This window comes from Rattus norvegicus, chromosome 10, assembly GCF_036323735.1.
Source record: "Rattus norvegicus strain BN/NHsdMcwi chromosome 10, GRCr8, whole genome shotgun sequence".
In the NCBI taxonomy this organism is placed as follows: Eukaryota; Metazoa; Chordata; class Mammalia; order Rodentia; family Muridae; genus Rattus; species Rattus norvegicus.
Window position 1 is genome coordinate 48,027,288 of NC_086028.1, and position 20,318 is coordinate 48,047,605.

General features: G+C 45.3%; 1 protein-coding gene and 1 pseudogene across 4 annotated transcripts in view; both read left to right on the forward strand.

Moving 5' to 3' along the window:
* The window catches only part of Fbxw10 (F-box and WD repeat domain containing 10), a 38,582-nt gene that overhangs the window by 14,733 nt on the left and 3,531 nt on the right, over nt 1–20,318 (forward strand). For 2 of the 4 annotated variants that reach the window (NM_001416545.1, XM_063269016.1), the window contains 5 exons: nt 1,661–1,782; nt 6,472–6,620; nt 7,919–8,061; nt 14,109–14,267; nt 15,566–15,813. In NM_001416545.1, coding sequence (NP_001403474.1) covers nt 1,661–1,782; nt 6,472–6,620; nt 7,919–8,061; nt 14,109–14,267; nt 15,566–15,813 — 821 coding nt within the window. Of the gene's footprint in view, nt 1–1,660; nt 1,783–6,471; nt 6,621–7,918; nt 8,062–14,108; nt 14,268–15,565; nt 15,814–20,318 lie in introns of those variants that run through there. The other 2 variants (XM_039087280.2, XM_039087281.2) reach the window with 2 other exon arrangements.
* Nucleotides 5,145–5,206, forward strand: LOC120095495 (U4 spliceosomal RNA; annotated as a pseudogene).

A 20,318-nucleotide genomic window follows, 5' to 3' on the forward strand; every position in this document is an offset into this window, starting at 1 on the left:
CTCCTTGTTTCTTTGTTTCAGACAGGTAATATTGCCCAAAGCTTCATACCGATCACCATCTTGAGTTTCTTTATAGATTTTTGCCTCTTGCTTATATATTTTCGAAAATATCAACTGTCTGTTTAAACCTCTGCTTCGAGTCCAAATAGATGGAGCTGTGCTTTGAAAGCGCTTGGTCTCGACCTGGACTTGGTTTAAGACTCACCATGGGGTGTGTCAGCAGTCATGGAGCTGGGCGGAGCCACAGGCTCTTACTGGGTGGATATTTGTGAAGATGAATGTGTGTAATCTCTAGCGTTCAGGTCTGGAGTGCTGCCACAGACGGCCTGGGCTACGTCACCCGGAGCCCGAGTGCACGAGCTTTGGGTTGTGGTTGTAACTGTCTAGCTATGTAGCCCAGGCTCACAGCAACCTTCCTGCTGTAGCCCCCGAATGCTGGGAGTATAGGCGTGCAGCATGATGTCTGGCTTTGCAGTGTCTTTGTAAGAGCCCCGTTTTATTTTATTTCCGCCTTTCACGTTCAGGTATTCAGTCTACAGACAATTCATTTTTGTTACAACAGCCTCTTGTTTTAAGAGGCTCTTCATTTGTGTCCCCAACAGTCCCAGCACGACTCATGAAAATAAAGTCTCCTGCTGGTCTGCAGGGCTAGCTATGCCCTAGGACTCGCACCTTTCCTAGGCTCTCTGCTGTGTTTCACTTTTCTGTGCGGCTGCCCTTGCTCAACAGTGTTTCAATTACTTTGGTTTTTAAATCTGCATATGTGGTAGGATGGCCCTTTATCTCATTCGTCTGTGGCTATTCCCTGACTTTTGTTTGTTTTGGCTTATTTTCGGTTTCAAACACTAGGGAAAGGGAACTGAGCTGCCTGTACAGGACAGTTCACACCACACCATTATTATCAGCCTGCATGAGGCTTCCTATCTGTTTATTCATCCATCAGCTTACTCTCTGCCTTCCCTCCCACTCCTCGGAGTACTACCTAACCTCTGCCCCAGTGCGGGGCATCGAACCTGGGACTTCACAAACGCAAGGTACTGAGCTCTGGCTACAGCCCCAACCTAATCCTTCTCAATGTGTATTCCACCTTTTCTTTTTTGAGATGGAGTGTTGCTGCCTAGAATTCACCTAGCAGGCTAGGCTGATTGGTTAGTAAACCCCATGGGTCTGCCACCCACCCACTACTCACACTATAAGCACAGGTCTCCATGCCAGCTCTTTATTATACAGGTTCTAGGGGTCAGACTCAGGCCTTCATCTTTCTTCCTTACTCAGTTATCTCCCAAGCTCCCTTCTTTTTTTTTTTTTTTCCTGTTTAAAACTCTGGTTATAACAGTCTAGTGCACTCTTATTAAACCTCACAACTCTATTCCATTCAGAACAGCATCATATCCATATGCGTTCCAGTTGGTTGTAGATAGGGGAACTGTTTTGAGTTTTGTAGGTTGATATATGGCCAACAGACTTGCTTGCCTGTTACTAGTTCTAGAGTACACACAGTGCTGATTCACTTTTCCTATGAAGATGACCTTACCAATGCCAACAGTGACAGGACTCTGTTGCCCATTTAATTGCCTAGCTATCTAAAGGAACCCTATACAGTAGGGTCCTCTGGACCTTCAGAAAAATCCTTAAAACATGCCTTCCTTCATTTCTGCAGATACTGGGATATAAAAACTGGGGCTTGCATACGAATCTTTTACGGCCACCAGGGGACAATCACTTGCCTGGATCTATATAAGAACAGACTTGTATCTGGAGCAAAAGATGGACAGGTGAAAGGTGAGAAATTTGCCTTCCCTTCCTTTCCCTTCCTTCCCTCTTCCTCTCCTTCTCTCCCCCTTCCTTCCTCCTCCTCCACCTTAGGCCGGGTTTCTTGATCTAGCCTGGGCCGGTTTGAACTCATGACCCTCCTGTCTCGGCCTCCTGGGTTCTGGAATTTCAAGCTCATTCCACCTCACTCACTCATTTCTATGACTAGTCATTATTCTGTTATGTATGCATCTATTCATGTACCTGTCAATCTGTCCATTCAACAACACCCGAGAGTCACTTGCCTAGGGAATGCTACCACCCACAGTGGGCCATTCCACCTTAACTGATGGAATTAGGATAATTCCAAGCAGACATGTTCTGAGGCTCATCACCCAGGTGATTCTTGATTCTGTCAAGTTAATAATTAGCACTACCATCACAATCACTGGGACAGAAAAGTAGCCACAAAGAGAAGAAGCAGGATTTGAACTGGACTGCAGGGCTCTCAGTCATGTACTCCAAACCACAGACAGCACTCAAAGGGAACATAGAAATAAGAGTAAATGAGGAAAAGCTCCATCAGCAGGACACCACTTGAGTGTGATCTTAAAGCAGGTAGCAGAAGATATTCCAAGCAGGATGAACAAGGTTAGACAGTTGCACATGGACGGACAGGAGGATGGGAAAGACTGTACTGAGTACTTCCAGTTATTTGGTATGACTGGACTGCTGTGTGTGGTGTTGAATGTCGGTCTTCTAAGCTTGTTTTGGGCACTGGTTCTAGGGCACTTCCTGCATCATGACGCAACACTGAATCTTAGAGTCATAGGTGCATTGTCAGTTTGGACCTGACATGGTCTAATGTGTACTTGAGACAGTAAGTCAGGTGAGAGTTTGGAGAAACATGGAAGAGATGACTACGGGAAGATAGAGGAAAAATAAGGACACCTTGCACTCTAGAAAACTGCTGCATTATCTTCAGAATTCTTGAGAATAAGAAGCATGAGGAAACTCAGACAGATGTGGCTTCATATTCAACGTCCCAGGCCAAAGAGAGAGTTCCAGAGGGGAATTGCTAGGACTTCCTCACCTACTGGATATAAAAAGAAGGCTATAAAAGCAACTAGTAATGCCATTTAAAAAACCCCAAGCTTCCAGCCATATAAAAACACAATTTAAGGGGAACAATAAAGACTATAAAGAGAGAACAAAGTAGGGAAAAACTGGAGGGGAGATTGTAGGTTCAGTTTTAGACATGCTGAGTGTGGCAGGCAGAGCAAAGATCAAGTGAAAGTGTTTACACCCTAATTCTTGGAACTGGTGACCAGATATCTTATTATCTTGTGCTTGGACGTGTTCCCCTAAAGATTCATGTGTTAGAAGCCTTGTCACCACTGTGTCCAATGGAAGTGACATGGGGCCTGGTTGGGAAGTCTTTGGGCCAACCAGGGGCACTGTCCACAGAAAGGATTGTGGGACTCCTAGCATTCAATTTGGCAAATGCACATGTCTCAAGCATGCGTGTACGCACACACACACACACATACACACACATACACACACGCATACACACACGCATACACACACACACACACACACACACACACACACACACACGTTTCCACTGTGAGGTGATATAGCTATGCAGGCCCTCAACAAGCGAGAACTGATGCTAACACCATGTGCTGGGACCCTCAAGCCTTTGAGCTGAATAAAATCTCATCATAAATACACATGATAGGTGCTTTGTTGAAGCAGTGGCAATATAGACACAGTAGGTGTTTTGTTAAAGCAACGGCATATGGACATCTTGGGAAGCAAAAGAAGATTGTTTTCAGATATGATTAAGTTAATGACCTTAGAATGTGGAGATTATTCTGGATTATTGATGGCGGGCCAATGTATTCCTGTGGCTGCAGAAAAAAACAGAGAAGCGTTCTTGGCTGTAATCCAATGGAGATGACTGTTGAAGAGGGTTGGAGAGGTGGAATGTTGCTGACGTGGAAGGTGGAAGAACAGTTCATGAACCAAGGGACAGGGTGGCTTCAGAAGGCCATAGGGAAGGACAAAGAAATGGATTTCCCCCTGTAGGAGAGCATATTTATGCTGACGCCTTGACCTCAGCCACATGGTATCATATCTCACATTTATAAAGGGCAATGCATTTGTATTTCAGCTGGAGATTTTGTGGCAATATACTCTAACAGCCTTTGAGAGCAAATACAATGAAGGAAAGAATTCTGAGGACTTTCAAGTGAGAATTTCCTAGAAATGGATGCCCTGGCTGAGGGCTCTAGATAGGTAGATTAGATAGTTACCAATTTCAGTTCTTCCCCTGTGTCCACAGGAGACTGATGCCAGGAGCTCCTCCTGTGGATGCCAACCACATCTGAGGATGCACACACTCTTATGTGAAGTAGCACAGTACTTGTACTGAAAGTCTATACATCCCCCTGTGTGCTTTAAACCACCTCTGTTGATATATATTGCATAGTCCAATGCAAATGTCATGTAAATAGTTGTGGTTCAACACCGTTTAGTACCAGTGACAAAAAGTCTATTCATGTATATAGTCTCTAGTACAGATGCCATTTTGGTCACCAAATATTTTGATCTGTGGTTGGTTAAACCCGAGGATGTGGAATGTATGAATATGGTGGGGTGAACTCATAACGAATGATGCTAGACCAAAGTGTGGATGAAATTTCTTCAGGAAAGCAGGAGAAGGAGAAGAGAAAGCAGAGGTTTAGGGAGTCACTGCCTGTCAGGAAGAGGCAGAGAGAAAGAACATAGGAAAGGGACACAGAGGTGCTCAGACTCAGGGAAGGAAGGAGTCACGCTCCTAACCTCCACATATATCCTTAGCCATCCAAAGGAACATCTTTGCAGCCATTGGTTTTTGCAAAAGTCACGAGGAAAACTGTCTAGATGAGGGTTTGAGACAAGAGAGCAGCCACAGCCTGGAAGCCATCGAGAGTCTTGGTCTCCAAGGTTCCCAGTTGGAGGATTCTGACTAAGTACAGGGTAGGAGCTCAAGTGACACACTATGACCTATGGTATCATGGGGCCGGCAAGGAAGGCTGCGTGCTTCCTCAGAACCTCACAGTTGGGTTGGGACTTAGACCTTATCTCACATATAAAATTTGAATGGCACCAAAGTAACTGAGTGATCAAGATACACATTTGAGCCCAGCATTTTAAAAGGCCAAACTAAGGCTCTAAATCCACAATTAGCAAAATACCATTTCCATCACTCTGTGCTGTGGCCCCTAGCCTGCCTGGTCTTTCAAGAGCTCTGCCACCTACCTGGGTACCAAAATAGAACGGACTAGGACACCTTTGAAGAAGTAACAAAAAGTAAAGTAATTTCGTGGTTTTAAAGATCTTTGAGCTTTGCGCAGTGGCAGTATCGTAGCCAATGAGGTTTATCCGAGGCGCGATTATTGCTAAAGATCTTTGAAGCAAAGCACTTTACCAACAAATCTTTAACCTCTCTCCATCTACTTCTCTCCCTCTCCTCCTCCCTCTCCCTCTCTCTCTTTCCCCTTTCTCTCCTCCCTCCCTCTCTCTGAGACAGGGTTTCTCTCTGTAGCCCTGGTTGTCCTAGAGAAATTACTCTGTAGACCAGACTGGCCTCGAACTCACAGTGATCTGCTTGCCTCCTCTGTCTCCTGGGTGCTGGGGTTAAAGGCATGAACCACCACTGCTTGGCTAACTTTTCATTTTTTTTTATCCCTGGTGATGAGGCTATAAATGGGATAAGATGTACATGTAGGAAAAAATAGGAAGGAAAGAGTAAGAGCTCAGCTCACACAAATCCCAATGGATCAGAGGCCCCAGACACCTTGGTTTCGGTTCCCAGCTCTCCTGCTCAATCCTTTCCTGACTTGAGGAAGTTTCTGAATTCCAGGCCTCAGTTTCCTCATCTGTGCAGAGGAGAGCAGAAACAGTGCTTGCCCCGAGACGATGAGAGCAGCCTGTGGCAGACACCATAGTTCCTTGCTCAGCGTTATTGCTTTGCAAGCCTCAGCTCTGGACATTTTTCTCTTAGGTTACTGGTTACTTGTTCTGTCACCTCAGGACAAAGGTACTTTTAGGGGCTGCTGAAGGAGGACTTTTGCCATCCATCCCTGGAACTTGTGGCCCCCGCTTGAAGCAGCTTGTAGCTCTATTTGCTCACATATCCATCGCCTTCCATGCCCACCTAGCCCTGGTGAAATGCAGTTCAGTTGCTCTAAACCAGTCTGCAGAGGGGCGGCATCAATCCCACCCTTGTCTGTGAAAACAATGCCACGAAATCCCAATGTCTGTCAGAATCAGAAATGCCTGGAAAGGATGACAGCTCGCCGCTTGTGGATCAGAGGTGTGGGTCAGGAAGAGGGCACGAGGGAAAGCTCATGACACTAGCTTTGCTTTGAGTCTCATGAAGTCTGCTCAACGGCAAAGACGATCCAGGCTTACTGAACACGTGCTGCCTAGCCCTGCGATTCCAAGGTCAGAGTTCCAGGGTCAGAGCAAAGGTCCTCTGCAGTGCTGGTTTTCTCAAGGGTCAGCTGTCAGGGGGCTCTGGGCCACTGCTGGGGAGCCTGGAGGGGTACCAGCCAGGCGAAGGTTTCTGGGGAAGAGTCAGTAAGCGCTGTTTTATGACAAGAAGCAGAACTTCACTGTAACCTTCTCCCCTCCCCCTCTGTCTCTCCTGTCACCTCTCCTTGTCAGAATGGGACATAGAGACAGGGAAGTGCCTGAAGACCTTTAAACACAAAGATCCCATCTTGGCTGCCAGGATCAGTGAGACCTACATTGTGAGCAGCTGTGAGCGAGGCATAGTCAAGGTGTGGCATGTGGTCACAGCTCAGCTGCAAAAGGTGAGTAGTCGGAGAGCTGGTGCCGGGGCATGAAGGTCTGTCCCTCCTGTAGCTCCCTAGACCATCCTCAGTTGAGTTACATAGCCAGCCACCAGGGAAACCCAGAATCACCCAAGGAAGAGTCTCCAAAGACAGTCGTGTCAGTCAGGGTCATAGGATCCCCCGCCCCCATCATGCTCACACGATGAAACAGTGGGTGGATAAAGGCTGCATTCTGACTGCACGGTCACAGCATGTGAGCCTTCTAAGACAGGCAGAGGTAGAGTATCCTCCTAGTACTGGCAGAGTACTCTCCTAGAGTATCCTGCATAGCCTGCCTGCTGGTCTGGAAAATAACACATTATTTTCAATAAATTATTTGTTCTTTTTCTAAGGAAGCCTCCCCCCCCCCATTATTTTAGTAAAGCAAAAGAACAAAAAGTGCTGGAAAGGCATTAGAAATTGTCTTAGTCTATTCAGTATTTTGTTGTTTTTAACAAAATGCCCAAGACTACAGTTCATGAAGAATGGAAATTTCCTTGGCACATACTCCGAGAGCACAGCGCTGGCATCTGTAAAGGCCTTTGGGATGGGCCACGGTGGAGAGCATCAGATGACCAGACAGAGAAAGCACACCAGAGACCAGTGCTCTTATAACAAAGTCTCTCCCAGGACAAGACGCAAGCCCTTGGCCAGATCAGTACATTACTGAGAGCACAGCATCACAGTGCTGTCAGCTCTCAGAGGCTTATGAAGTTTGAGCAATCACTCGTTTGAGGGTTTGAGGATTCAATATCCAACACATGGATTCTGTGTGGTGCATCCAAACCACGGCATGTGTCCACAAACATGTTCTGGCTGGACTTGGACTCTTGGCTTTAGTAGGTACCAGTAAAATCTTGCTTGAGGTAGGGCACATGACCACGGTGGGTCTTGTTTGTGATTGAGCCTCAGCTGCAAGCATTAGAATGCCCCATATGTACTCTCTGAGTCGTGGCAAAGAGCTGAGGGTGACAGTTAACAAGAGGGACTTTAGGCCTCTCTGTACTCCAGGGAGATGGGGCGGCCCCAGCCACTGACCCACCAGAACAAGTCACATTCCTCCTAAGTGCGGAAGAGCCATCTGCCAAGAGGGAGGCACGGGCTTCTCCGGCCTTCTTAGACGAGAACTCAGCTGAGGGACGTGCTACCTGAGGGGCTGTCACGGGAGAAGTGGGCTACAGCTTTGGGGTTCCGCTAAAGAAGCCTCCAACTCTGACCAGTGGAGGAGTCACGCTCTAACTCGAGAGGGTCTGAGGTACTGGCTTCTTTTCTTGCAGACTCTCACTGGGCACGAGGGAGCCGTGAAATGCCTGTTCTTTAACCAATGGCATCTCGTCTCTGGAGGTGCGGATGGGCTGGTCATGGCCTGGAGCATGGTGGGAAAGTACGAACGGTGCCTGATGGCCTTCAAGCATCCTAAGTAGGTGCTGGGGAGTGGGGCGGTAAACGTGCAGTCTTCGGTGGATCGGTCCCTCTGTGCGCTGCTGCTCTTCCGGCCCTGCCCTTTTTTGCTTTCTTCTCATCTCTACGACCATCCTCCCACCTGGACATTCTTTCCTACCCCCCTCCCTGCCCCCCACTTGCTTCTCTTGAGAAATAACAACATTAGATACAAAATTTGAGAAGTTGTTGGGAGAAGTGGGGCGGAGTGAGAGCAGGTCTCTCTGTGTAGCCCAGTCTGGCTCGGAACTTGTGACGTTGCTTCAGCCTACTGAGTGCTAAGATTAAAGAAAACACGTGACACACCGTAAACTCACATCTGTTAGCTATTTGGTGCACCGGCAGACTGTCCCAAATAATGCCATCTCTAAACTTAGTACTCTTAACCTTGGCCTCTATGCCAGGAAATGTGCTCGCCAAACCTTAAAGAGACCCACGCGCCAAGGCTTAAAAATAACAAAAGATACTTAAAAAGTTTATACTTCAAAGTTTACCGACTAGGTTCTGTTCCAGGCCTGCAACGGGCTCCATTTTCCAATTCCAGTTCAGATTTAGTGCTGATGGCTGTTTGGTGCCTATTAAAAAGTATTCTGAGGTCATAGCTGGGCTCAGCTGGAAGGGCTACGGTGGCCAACTAATGATTTTGCTATGCCTGTGGTGTTTTAGACTACACGGATAATGCTTCTTACCCTCAGTGCATTAGAGTGCCAAGAAACAAAATGCTATATTACTTGATTAAAAGAGTCAGTGGATTCCCTAGGGGAATCTGAGGATAGTCATTTAATACGTCAAGCTCTAGATTTCTCTACACTCTGTATACACCAGCCTTGTGAGGGGCATGTGGTATGTGTGTGCACATCTCTATGCTCTTTGTGGTACATGATAACGACATTGTTACCAAGTGGGTACTAGGAAAAGCCTGTGCTCGGTGGATTTACCTAACCCTCAGGGAACTGTGGGGAAACCTTTCAGGGCACCACCTGGACAGTCAAGCTATGACCTCAACAAGGGAGTCAACTCTATGCTGTCCCCTGGAAAGTATTAACTATATGTTTTTAAAACCTTCTAAATAGCACCCAGTAAGACTTAGCTACCGGAGTCATGTTTTCAGCCAGTCTCACAGTTTGTCGACTCATTAATCCATGGGCCTTCTGTCTGCTAGCAGACAACTTCAGATACTACCACCCTCCATGGATGTCACCACCGACATATGATTCATATTTGTTAATTTACAAACTTTAAATTAGATTCACTCGCTTTATTTTATGTGTGAGTGTTTTGCCTGCGTAATAAACATGTGCATCATGTGACTGCTTGGTTCTTGTGGGGGTCAGAAGAGGGTGTCGGATCTCCTGGAACTGGAGTTACAGGTGTTTGCAAACCATGATGTCTGTGCTGGGAACCAGGCCTAGTCCTCTGAAGGAGCAATGCACGCTCTTAATCATGGAACCATCTCTCCAGCCTCATTGGTTCTTGATACCTAGCAAGGACACAGAAAGACCATAACTCCCTGGAGGGTGTGGCTAAGGCCTTGTTTGCAGGCCTCTTCACCCTTCTGTAATGGTGTTAGCTAGACATAAGCTGCTCAAAAAGTTGCTTAAAATTTTTGATTGGCAGCAAGCATTGCTTTATAGATTGCTTTTGACGGATTCTAGTGATTGGGTTGAATATGGTAGACAGTTGGCATCTGGAAGAGGAACCAGAGAAAGGCACCTCCTTTAATTCAATGTTTTCAACTAAAATTGTGATTTTTGATTATAGTGAGGAAGAAAGTTATGAGAGAAGAAATCTGAGCATGAAAAGTTGGTTTGACAGATGGCGATCTTATACTCTGGATTTAAAAAACAAAACTTCAACGTCTTTTCCACAATGCACAGCATAATTAACTTTTTTATAATTGGGACATAGCTTCCATGACACAAAGTTCACTCCATTAGTCTGTAGCAGTTTGTAGTATATTCACAGTGTTATACATTACCTACCTATAGAACCTTCTATCCATCAGCAGAAATGGTCCCTAGTTCCTTCCTTCTTCCTTGGACCTTCTCTCTTGTTCTACTTCTTTTTGCAGTGCTCAGAACTGAACCCAGGGCCTCCCAGCCTAGGCAAACAGCCCGAGCTATGCCCAGAGCAATTCCTCGTGTATTTTCTTGGCCAGTTTCAGTAAAGATTTGTTGAGTGTCTATCAAGCTTTCTTGATCTTTTCAAAGGATCAACTTTTTGTTCCATTGATTTGCTGGATTTTTTTTTTAATTCACAACACAGTTAATTTATGCTATAGTTTTTATTATTTCTCTCCTTCTGCTCGATTTTGTTCTTTTGTTTTCCTTCTTCTTGGTTGTAAGTTAAAAACGGTTGGTTACCGATCAGAGAAATGTGCGCATCAGTGCTATCACGTTCCCCCTGAGCATCGCTTTAGCTGGTTTGTGTTTATGGTAGGGTCTTGTTATAACGGGTGGTCTCCTGCCTCACCCTTCTGAGTGATGTATTTTCATTTTTATCTCAGACCTTTCCTAAGCTTGAGCTCTGGACACGTTTGGATACCAGATTTCTGGGATTTTGGTCCTGGACCTCTCACTCCCCAGCATTTTCCTGGCTTTTTAGTTAGTATATCGTTTGCCTGAGTGCATTTCTAGGACCTCAGGTAGCAAGACCCCAATTATCTACCTGTGAGCATTTCCAGCAAACGCCCCCTCGGGTAGCAGATCCCGCATTGAAAGAGTTCTCAGGTAACAAAGATAAGCCTTTAAGACAGTCTTCCAAGAAGCCACTAGACAGCACACTTAACTCATCATGGTCACAGCCTGTTTAGTTCCTTCTCACACCAAGACTGAGGCTACTCTTCTCATGGCTACCTCTGTAGTATAGGGTCAGTTAACACTGCACAAAACATGGCACTCTTATCGACTCTAAGGCTACTTTTTTCCTGTCTAAATGCTTCTTGGGATACCATAAGCCTTCTGTAGTTTCTCAGGATTCTGAAAATAACTTAAAAAAAAGGTTCTGACAGTTTTGTTGCTGTTACAGAAGGTTGGAATTCTGTAGCTCCTGTCTCCATCATCGCCATTGATGTAATTTCTCCAAGTAAATTTCAGAAAGCAAGAGCAAAGCAGGAGACATCTACAGGCCAGATAAAGCCCCAAAGGGGTCTGAGATAGTTTACGACCACCACTTGTCAGGAACTGGAAAAATTAAAAAAAATCTGTTAACTTAATTGTAACAGATATTACATGAGATGGAAATTAATACTTCTTTTTGTGGGGTGTGTATGGGGGGGACCTGAGGAAAGACTGGGAGGTTAACGTGCTTCCTCAGTGGTGGATGGAGCAAGTTTGTGGTGCTGTCAGGTATCATAGGTTTCTGACTCTGAAGCCTATATTGTAACTAACTATAGGCTACACTGGTATGGCTTGAATTACCAAAATGTCACAAGAACCTGGGGGAAGTGTAGGCAAAGTCAAGAAAGACACAGTAAGGGAGACCCTTCTGCACAGGGAATTTCTATTTTCTCAGTGTTGGATTACTGCACGGGCAGACTAAGGTTGCTTAAGGTATCAAAATGCTAAAACTTGGTTGAATGTTTAAACATTTGAATAAAAGCTCAGCTCGATATCTTCCCCTACCATGTAAGGAGGGATCCAAGGCACACTGGCTCCGCTCCTTTCAGATATGCTGAGCCTGCACCTGCTCTCTGTGGTCTTTGTGTTTCTTTTTTGATAGATGTTAGGGCATTGAACAGTCTTCATCTGGCCTGAGACCAACCAAAGGCCAAATAGGGTAGACGTCATTCTTTTAACATTTCTGCAGCAATGGCCATACTCTGAAAACATCTTTAAATGAATAAGTTTAAGACCTGCTTCAGGCTAGGGAACCATGCTATGTGTTGAACATTCAGTGGAGCATGAGCTGATCCCAAGAGGATCTGACTGTGTAGGTGAAGTTTGTATGTGCATGTAGTGGGGAGGAAATGGAGAGAAATCTGTTTTATTTTCTCCTCCTCCTCCTCCTCCTCCTCCTCCTCCTCCTCCTCCTCCTCTTCCTCTTCTTCCTCCTCCTCCTCTTCTTCCTCCTCTTCCTCCTCCTCCTCCTCCTCCTCCTCCTCCTCCTTCTTGTTGGACAATGTGGTGATTTTTGGTTACTTTAATGAGTTACCCAAAACTGGGTGAGTTGTAAAGAAAAGAGTCTTTTTTAGCTAACAATTTTGGATGCTGAAGACGAGGTCTGTCCCACCTATGGTGAGAGCACCACTGGTAGCATCTCAACATAGTGGAGACCCAGAAAGGACTGATTGTACAAAGTGGCCTTGCTTTCTTACAATGTCTTCCTCAACTACTAACCAGAGACGTGTGTGAGGGCTGGGGCCTCCAATGCTCTAGTCAGCTTCTAGTAGGCCCCATCTCTTTAAAGTTTCTCTCAACATTGGTACCCTGGAGACCAAGATTCTAGCATGTGAACCATCTGGGGACACACTCAACCCATATACAAACCATAGCAGATCTAGGTGAGTAGATCTAGGTAGCTTGTTTCTCATGTGCCATTTAACAAATTGATGGGATTAAATCCGACTTTTCAAGGCCATCAATTAAAAAGGCATTGTAGTGATCAGAACTGAATAAACCCTGTAATTTGAGAAGGACTGCTTTGGAGGCATCTGTCTGAGGTTTTCCCTGGCTTCCTCCTTTCCCTACTGGCCATCACAAAAAGACACAAGTCTCATGTTAAGGTATACTTTTCTTTAAGGATGTTCACTGTCAGAAGGAATGAAAGTTGTTGCTGTATATTTAAAAAAAAAGCCAGTTTCTCTTATCCCACACTAGTGCTGGCACTGTAGGGCCACATGGCATCTATGGGATATTTTCCTCTCAGTCAACAAAGTGTCTCGCCTGCTAAGCTCCATCCAATATCACACTGCTGATGGCTACTCTCTGGGCCCAGCAACAATCTCTCTACCTATCTAGCTCCCAAGGCAGACTGCCACCATGCCAGACATACACATCCCAATTCTGTGGCAGCCCATTGTGTCCCCCACCACACACTCTCTTGAACTCAATTAAATCGCCACATGAAAGAACACACAACACAATAATCTCTGATCCAATTGATAAGACATAATTACCCACCTAGATAAGATATAGTTTGCTCATCTAGACCCACAAAGTCCTGTACACATCCATCCCTTAAGAATATTTATAACAACCTGTAAATGTGCAGAGAGAAATCTTAACATCTGCCTCCATGTTCTTTTGGCTGCTCCCCTCTCCTCTCACTCCGGTCTCTTCCCTCTCTAAAACCTTTTCTCCCGCCCATCCTTCCTCCTTGTCCAATGACAGACCTCGTTCTATCCTGTACCTGCCTTCACCTGCATAATGACATCAACCTACAGAAAGTCATTCATTAAAGAACAAAGAGAGAATATATACATTTAAGATGTCTGTTCATATAAAAGTAATCCTTGAGCCAGGCAGTGGAGGTGCTATGCCTTTAATCCCAGCGCTCAGGAGGCAGAAGGCAGGTAGATCTTTGTGAGTTTGAGGCCAGCCTGGTCTACAGAGCGAGTTCCAGGACAGCCGTACTACACAGAGAAACCCTGTCTTGAAAAACCAAAACAACGCTGTTGCTGCTGCTGCTTCTCCTACTGCTGATGGTCATCCTTAGCCTTACACTGGTCTTTCTTCCGTAATAAGACGGTTATACAAGAAATGGTTCTAAAAGGAATTAAAAAAAAAAACAACTAATTCTCAGAATAAATAAGTAGCTAAGAATCAAATTGCACAAATAAATAAATGGCCATCTGAGGTATTAGGCATCTCTCCTCAACTGCCCCTTAAAAACCAAAGTCCTTAATGACCTGTGATTAAACCGTGAATGGGGATTGCATCTGATGGTACATGATTTAAATCTAGAATTCTAAAACGGGGAAACGCTACCTCAAGGTCAGGTTTGGCTCCTACCTCCCAAGCCCACCACCCGAGTGCCCCAACCTGTTTCCACAGGGCAGGTGTTGTTTGCTGTTCTCTTCCCTTCCAGGGAGGTGCTGCAGGTGTCTCTCCTCTACCTCCGGGTCATCAGTGCCTGCGGTGACGGCAAGATCCGAATTTACAATTTCCTCAATGGGAACTGTCTGAAGGTGATAAAAGTTGATGCCAGAGGTGACCCTGTGCTATCCTTCTTTTATCAGGGCAACAGGTGGGTGGTAGGTAGGTGTGGAGGGCAGAGGCATGAGTAATTCTATGTGATCCTTTTCCTTTCTCCTCTGGGGACTCTGATTTACTGGCAGTGAGCACAGCAGGCTGTGCTTCCTTCCAGCCTGGCAGAGGGAAGTAGTCTCCTGTGGGACTAACTGACCTTTGCCCCAGACTTAGTGATCAGGGCCCAGTCAGAGCTGTGTTCCCTCCTCTTAAGTGTGTCACAATGCCCAGCTTGAATGATTTCCTTTAAGTATGAGTGAAAAGAAACCTGACAGAGACTATACTTTAATGGTACCTGATCCCTCAAACTCCATTTCAGCATTTCCAGCCCAAACAAGTCACTTTTCCAGAGTTTACATTATAAGTTAAAGTCTTAAAATTACAGCATTTAAGAAGGAAACACACACACACACACACACACACACACACACAAAGAGAGAGAGAGAGAGAGAGAGAGAGAGAGAGAGAGAGAGAATTTCAGTTTCTTATAGTTCTAGGAATCTAGACAGAGAGGAAAGCAGTTTTGTACAAATGAAAAAAAAATCAGGGGTTGGGGATTTAGCTCAGTGGTAGAGCGCTTGCCTAGGAAGCGCAAGGCCCTGGGTTCGATCCCCAGCTCCGAAAAAAAGAACCAAAAAAAAAAAAAAAATCCGATTGAAAGAAATGAGTGGGGGAAGGAAGGCGCCCTGGGGGTGGGAACCTGAGTTCCAAACCCGTGATATGAGAGCAAAGACTTAGAGCTGTAGAAGTCACACCACGCTTTATAAACGGTCTCCACTACATTCAGAGACCCTGGAGGATGCTGGGAAGTTGTGGAGAGCTTTGTGTGGAAGCTCAGCAGAGGAGAGGAGTCTTCCCCATTGAGAGTTTTTCTTTTTATTTCAAGGATAAAAATAGAAACATTGAGTCTAGGTACTGAGGCCCCAAAGCAGAAAAGAGTGAATTTCCTGACATCTGTGTGTAGAGTGCCTAAGCACTTGTCTTGGGCATCCTAGGTACTTGGATTAGGTACTCCAGAACTGGAAATCCACCGAAGAGGTATTCCAATCTGAGCAGTGGAGCAATCAGAACACACATGTCCCTTTCATGATTAATTCATAAAGAAAACAGTTACAAAACTACCCACCCCTGCTTGATGCTCCACTTTCTCCTGGCAACACCTTGAACCAGCCCATTCCTGTGGTCACTGCCTGGCCACAGCTCCCTCAGCCTAGGAATCAGATAAGACCCAACGGCCATGTATGCTCTGGTGGCCTCCATGCTCCTTCTGTGGGCACTCTCTCATTTTGTTTCCAGGATGGTGGTCCACACGGACAGCAGTATTCTCGTGTTCCAGTTTGAAAATGTGAAGTGGCAGTACAGCTCAGACAAAAACAAGACAAAGAAGAATAAGGACAAAGAGGAGGAAAGGGAAGAGACCAGCCTTGGGGACACGCATTCCAAGTCTAGCCTTCAGGTGCACAGCCTGAGAGACTCTGGGTCTATTAAACAAGAGTTCTCAAAGTCCCGGGTTCTCCTGAAGCAAACCAGGAACCTATCGTCAGGTAAAGCAGCTAAATCAGTCTGATTTTGGGGATCCCCAGGGGGATGGACAGGGTGCATGCATGCACATGTGTGTGCACACACGTGTGTGTGTGTGTGTGTGTGTGTGTGTGTTGTGTTATGTTGAAGGGGAGAGATGGGAAGGATTATTATGGACATTTAATTAAGTTATTATTTATTATATATCCAAGAGACAAACCCAAAGTTACTATACACAGAAAAAATATATACACAGAATGTGTTGTCCTTACACTTCTGAGAGAGAAGATGTGTACCTGAAAATAATAGTTATAACATGTGTATGTAGCTATGTAGGTGGGGGTACATATACTGTTTATGCTATTTATGACATCTAAAGAGCAAATCATGTGGGTTATGATGTTTTGTAAAGCCAATGATATGTGTTGTAGAGTGCAGTAGGTATGGTGCCGTGGGAGGGGCTGCCTCAGCAGGTCCATGTTGAGATATCCCTCCCTCCCCTGAGGGTACAGCCATAAGATGGGTCTAGTAAGAACAGAGTTTATTTTGGGGGCATAGGAAGGGGGTGTTGAGAAGGGAGTAGAGGCAGAGAAAGAAGGGAAAAGGGGAGAGAGAGACAGAGAGAGACACAGAGAGAAGAGGCCAGCAGGAAACATGTGAAAATGGGGGCGGGGGGGGAAGGGAAAGAGAGAAAGGAGAGAGAGAGAGAGAGAGAGAGAGAGAGAGAGAGAGAGAGAGAGAGAGAGAGAGAGAGGTCAAAGAGCAAAGAGAGTCAGAGAGAGTGAAGAGAGACCAAACTCCTTTTTATAGCAAGCAAGGCCTAGATGGTTGTTGCTAGGTAACTGCTGGGTGAAACCTAGAAGGAATGCTGACATGCTAACATTCCTTCATTTTGGTTTAATTAAAAAAAAAAAACGAGAAACTAAAGAAAAATGAGGTGGAGAAGCAGGTTCTTTAGCTACTTCCTGCTGACTTTGGGGTGATATGTCTCTGGGAAACCTAAGAAAATGGGGATGTTGGTCCAGTCCTAGGAGAGTTTGGCTGTTTCCTTGCTGCCCAGGGTGGGACCATCTGCAATTAGAAGGTGCAGGCCCAACAGAAGCGTCTGTAGAGTAGACTGGAGCATCTGTGGGTTGCTTCTCTGGAGCTGTTCTGGATGTAGATTTTGAGTAAACGCCTGGACTTGGCAAGATATATACATATTAGAGGCAGAAGTGCTCGCTTCGGCAGCACATATACTAAAATAGAGGCAGAAAATAAAGTTAAGTAGGTTTGGGAAAAAACTTTTTCTTAGTCATACATTTGAAAGCCTTAGGCCTTGGTGGTTGGGGTTAGGGGAGTCCCCAAACCAGGGAATATGGGAGGAATCCCACCCTCTGGAATAGGCAACAGGTGGGAGCTTAGGCTATTGATGGGCTGCCACATAGATTAGATAGAGTCTATTTGGTCCATCTGGAGCCTATATGTTTACAAAAGCGATACATTTGTTAACAGCAAGAATGGTCTTTGAGTTGAGCTTAGGGAAGACAAAAACCATTTGTGGAGCAGAAGGGGCAAGAGGGGCTTTTCCACCTCTGTATAGAAGACTGAATGTATATTAATTTAGCACAATGAGAAACATTTTAAGTTTACATTTAAAAGACAAAGGAAACTCGAAAATTTGACGACCTTTTGAATGGGATAGTTGATCATACAGATTTAGCATGAGAAACACCTTAAGTCCATAGCTAAGAAACAGCCAAGGCAACTTGCATTTGTAACTATGATAGCTGATGCTGCAGCTTTAGCACGAGAAACGCTTATAGTTAGAGACCATCAAAGGAAACTTAAAATTTGAACTTCTGATTACGAAAGTTGGATTGTATAGTGGAATGCTTTATTAGGCTAATTTATAAGAACTCTATTGGTTAATGTTAAGGTTTTAAACTCTTGAGAACAGTGGCGTAGCAAGGGGAGGAAGTATGAAGCATTTAGTGACTGGAAACTGAGTTTAGAAGAAAGTAGCAGAAGGTCACATCTGAGAAAGGCTACATCGAGCTTGTGTACGTTTATCATGAAGCCTGTGAGCAAGGCAACCCTGCCTGTCTCTGGTAAGGGATCTGGTAGTCTTAATTAGTTAACGGATTGGCTAATGAGCTAATGTGGTGGCGGATGATTACCTTGGGGTAAGAAGCTAGTTGTCTGTTTTCTAGCTGTCAAGCTGCAGTTAGTTTAGCTGTCAATGTAACCAGAAATCTTGGAATAATAAATTATGATCTAGATGTCATATATTAATTAGAATGACAGAGGTTAGTCTAGAATCTACTACCTAAATAGTTCTCCCACGTCCCTGTGGTCTCCATCGCATCTCAGGCAGAGTCAGCGTGGCCGTCAGGCCCAGAAGATGAGAGGCTTTCTCCTGTGGAAGAGGAATATGGGAGAAATGACTCACCTTGTCTTAGCCAATATGCCCTGGCAGTGGGCATAGCAATGGAGCAGTGTTTCTCAGTGGTTATCATACCAGGAAGAGTTCAATGTTGCTGTGCCCATATCTTCTAGGAGACCTTGGGTGGGGGTTGGGGTGTCACTATTAGGATTTGGGAGTCTCTGTCTGTTATAGTAAGCTTAAACATTTAATGTTATATCTAGCAGATTTCTGACAAGATTGAGAGCTAGTATCTATTAAGCATATCTGAGTTAGACAATCCGTTTTTAATTATTTGCTCTAGATTGCATTTAGCAAACAAAGAAGTTACCTTGTAACTTAATGACAGTAGCAAAAATAAGGCTAAACATATGTTTAAGGCAGTGTTTTTTTCACCTTTTCCTTGTGGTAAATTTTTAAAGTAGTATTAATCTAAATGATTATAAGCCATAGGAAACCTAATCTGCCCATAACAAAGATGGCGGGTAGTCATGCGACTGCCTTCATCCAAGATGGCACTGAAGCTATAGTTCCGCCTGTGGAGTAAAGACATGTGTTTGTTATACCTTAGAATGGAACAGCATTTATCTATAGAAGCATGGCTATATATCATCAGAGAGATGAACATACAAAGAGACAAGCAGACATGTTTTGCCTGGCGAGCAGGACATTATGTGCATGTGAGGAGATCTCTCCTCATTACCATAGGCAACCTCTGCCGCCGCGAAAGTACAGGCAGCGTGGTCAGAGCGGCAAGCAGCAGGCCTGAGGTTGGTGCAGTGCTTGGCTTGGCTGCTTGTGGGATCCCTTCTCCTGCCACAGCTGAGAGCTGGCGAGGGCCAGAATGGAAAGAAATCAGAGATAAAAATTTCCCAGGAAATAGAAGTTTAAGACCGCCCACTGGCAGCTGTGGTTTGGCAGAGTAGGGTACTAGACAGGGAGTGAGAAAGAGAGAGTGAGTTAGGTGGGTCTGAAACAAAATATGGAGAGTGCTGTCAGAGTCAAAGGAGCTAACTGGATCAAGGAATAAAGTGGTTTAGAGCAAAGATAGGAAAAAGCCTGTGCATAGGAAACCTTCTATAGTCCAGATTGCTGGCAAGAACTTTTTTCAAAAGCTTCGTTAAGTAAGTGGTGGGTATTGGGGCCAAATTTAGTGTGTGATGTTTTTTGGGAGCCTTTAAGACCAGGAGGTGTCTCAGTAGGGAGTCTGGAAGTAGTGGCGAAGACGTACCCATTGAGTGAGAGTAGAAGTTATTATTTTACTACAACGTCCGAGCATAACTACAATAACTAGGCGAGCAAGTGAGCAAGTGGCCAGGCTAGATTACCAGGTCATCACTCGCAAACTAGGGGCTGAGCTGTGGGAGAATGGTTTACCTAGGCCTAGGATTTTCAAGCTGTGAGAGAAAGAAACTGTCTTTAGGGGAGAGAGATCTCACCCAAGGAAGAGGACCTAAGACAGTCAGTGAGAAGGGCCCGTCATGAAGACTGTGGATACCTCTGTCCCCAGGGATGCCAGAGGGTGGCTACCAACTCAACAGCCCTTCCTTGGGACCAGTGGCCATTCGCACTGACCAGTCAGATAGCTTACCAATTCATGGGCATTTGGATGGAGAGGTCTAGTGATCTGATGGCTGGCAAGTCCATGTAGTGGTGGGAAATGTGAACCTGTGAGTTTGTACATCCAAGTCACAGCACCAAGTGATATGTTTTGGAAAGGCAATGATAGGTTTTGTAGAGCGCAGTATGGTGCAGTGGGAAGGGGTGTCTCGGTGGGCCCATGCTGAGGCATCCCTCCCCACACTGAGGTATCAGCCATAAGACGAGTCTAGTATAGAGTTTATGTGGGGCTATAGGAAGGGCGGGTTGAGAAGGGAGTAGAAACAGAGAAAGAGAGGGGAAGGAGAGAGAGAGAGAGAGAGAGAGAGAGAGAGAGAGAGAGAGATCAGAGAACAAAGAGTGAAGAGTGAAGAGTGAAGAGTGAAGTGAAGAGAGGCCAAACAAGCCATTTTTAGAGCAAGATAGGCCTAGCTGGTTGTTGCTAGGTACCTGTTGGATGAAGCCTAGAAGGAAGGCTGACAGACTCCTTCCTTTTACCTATCTCTGTGGCATAAAGTTGGATCC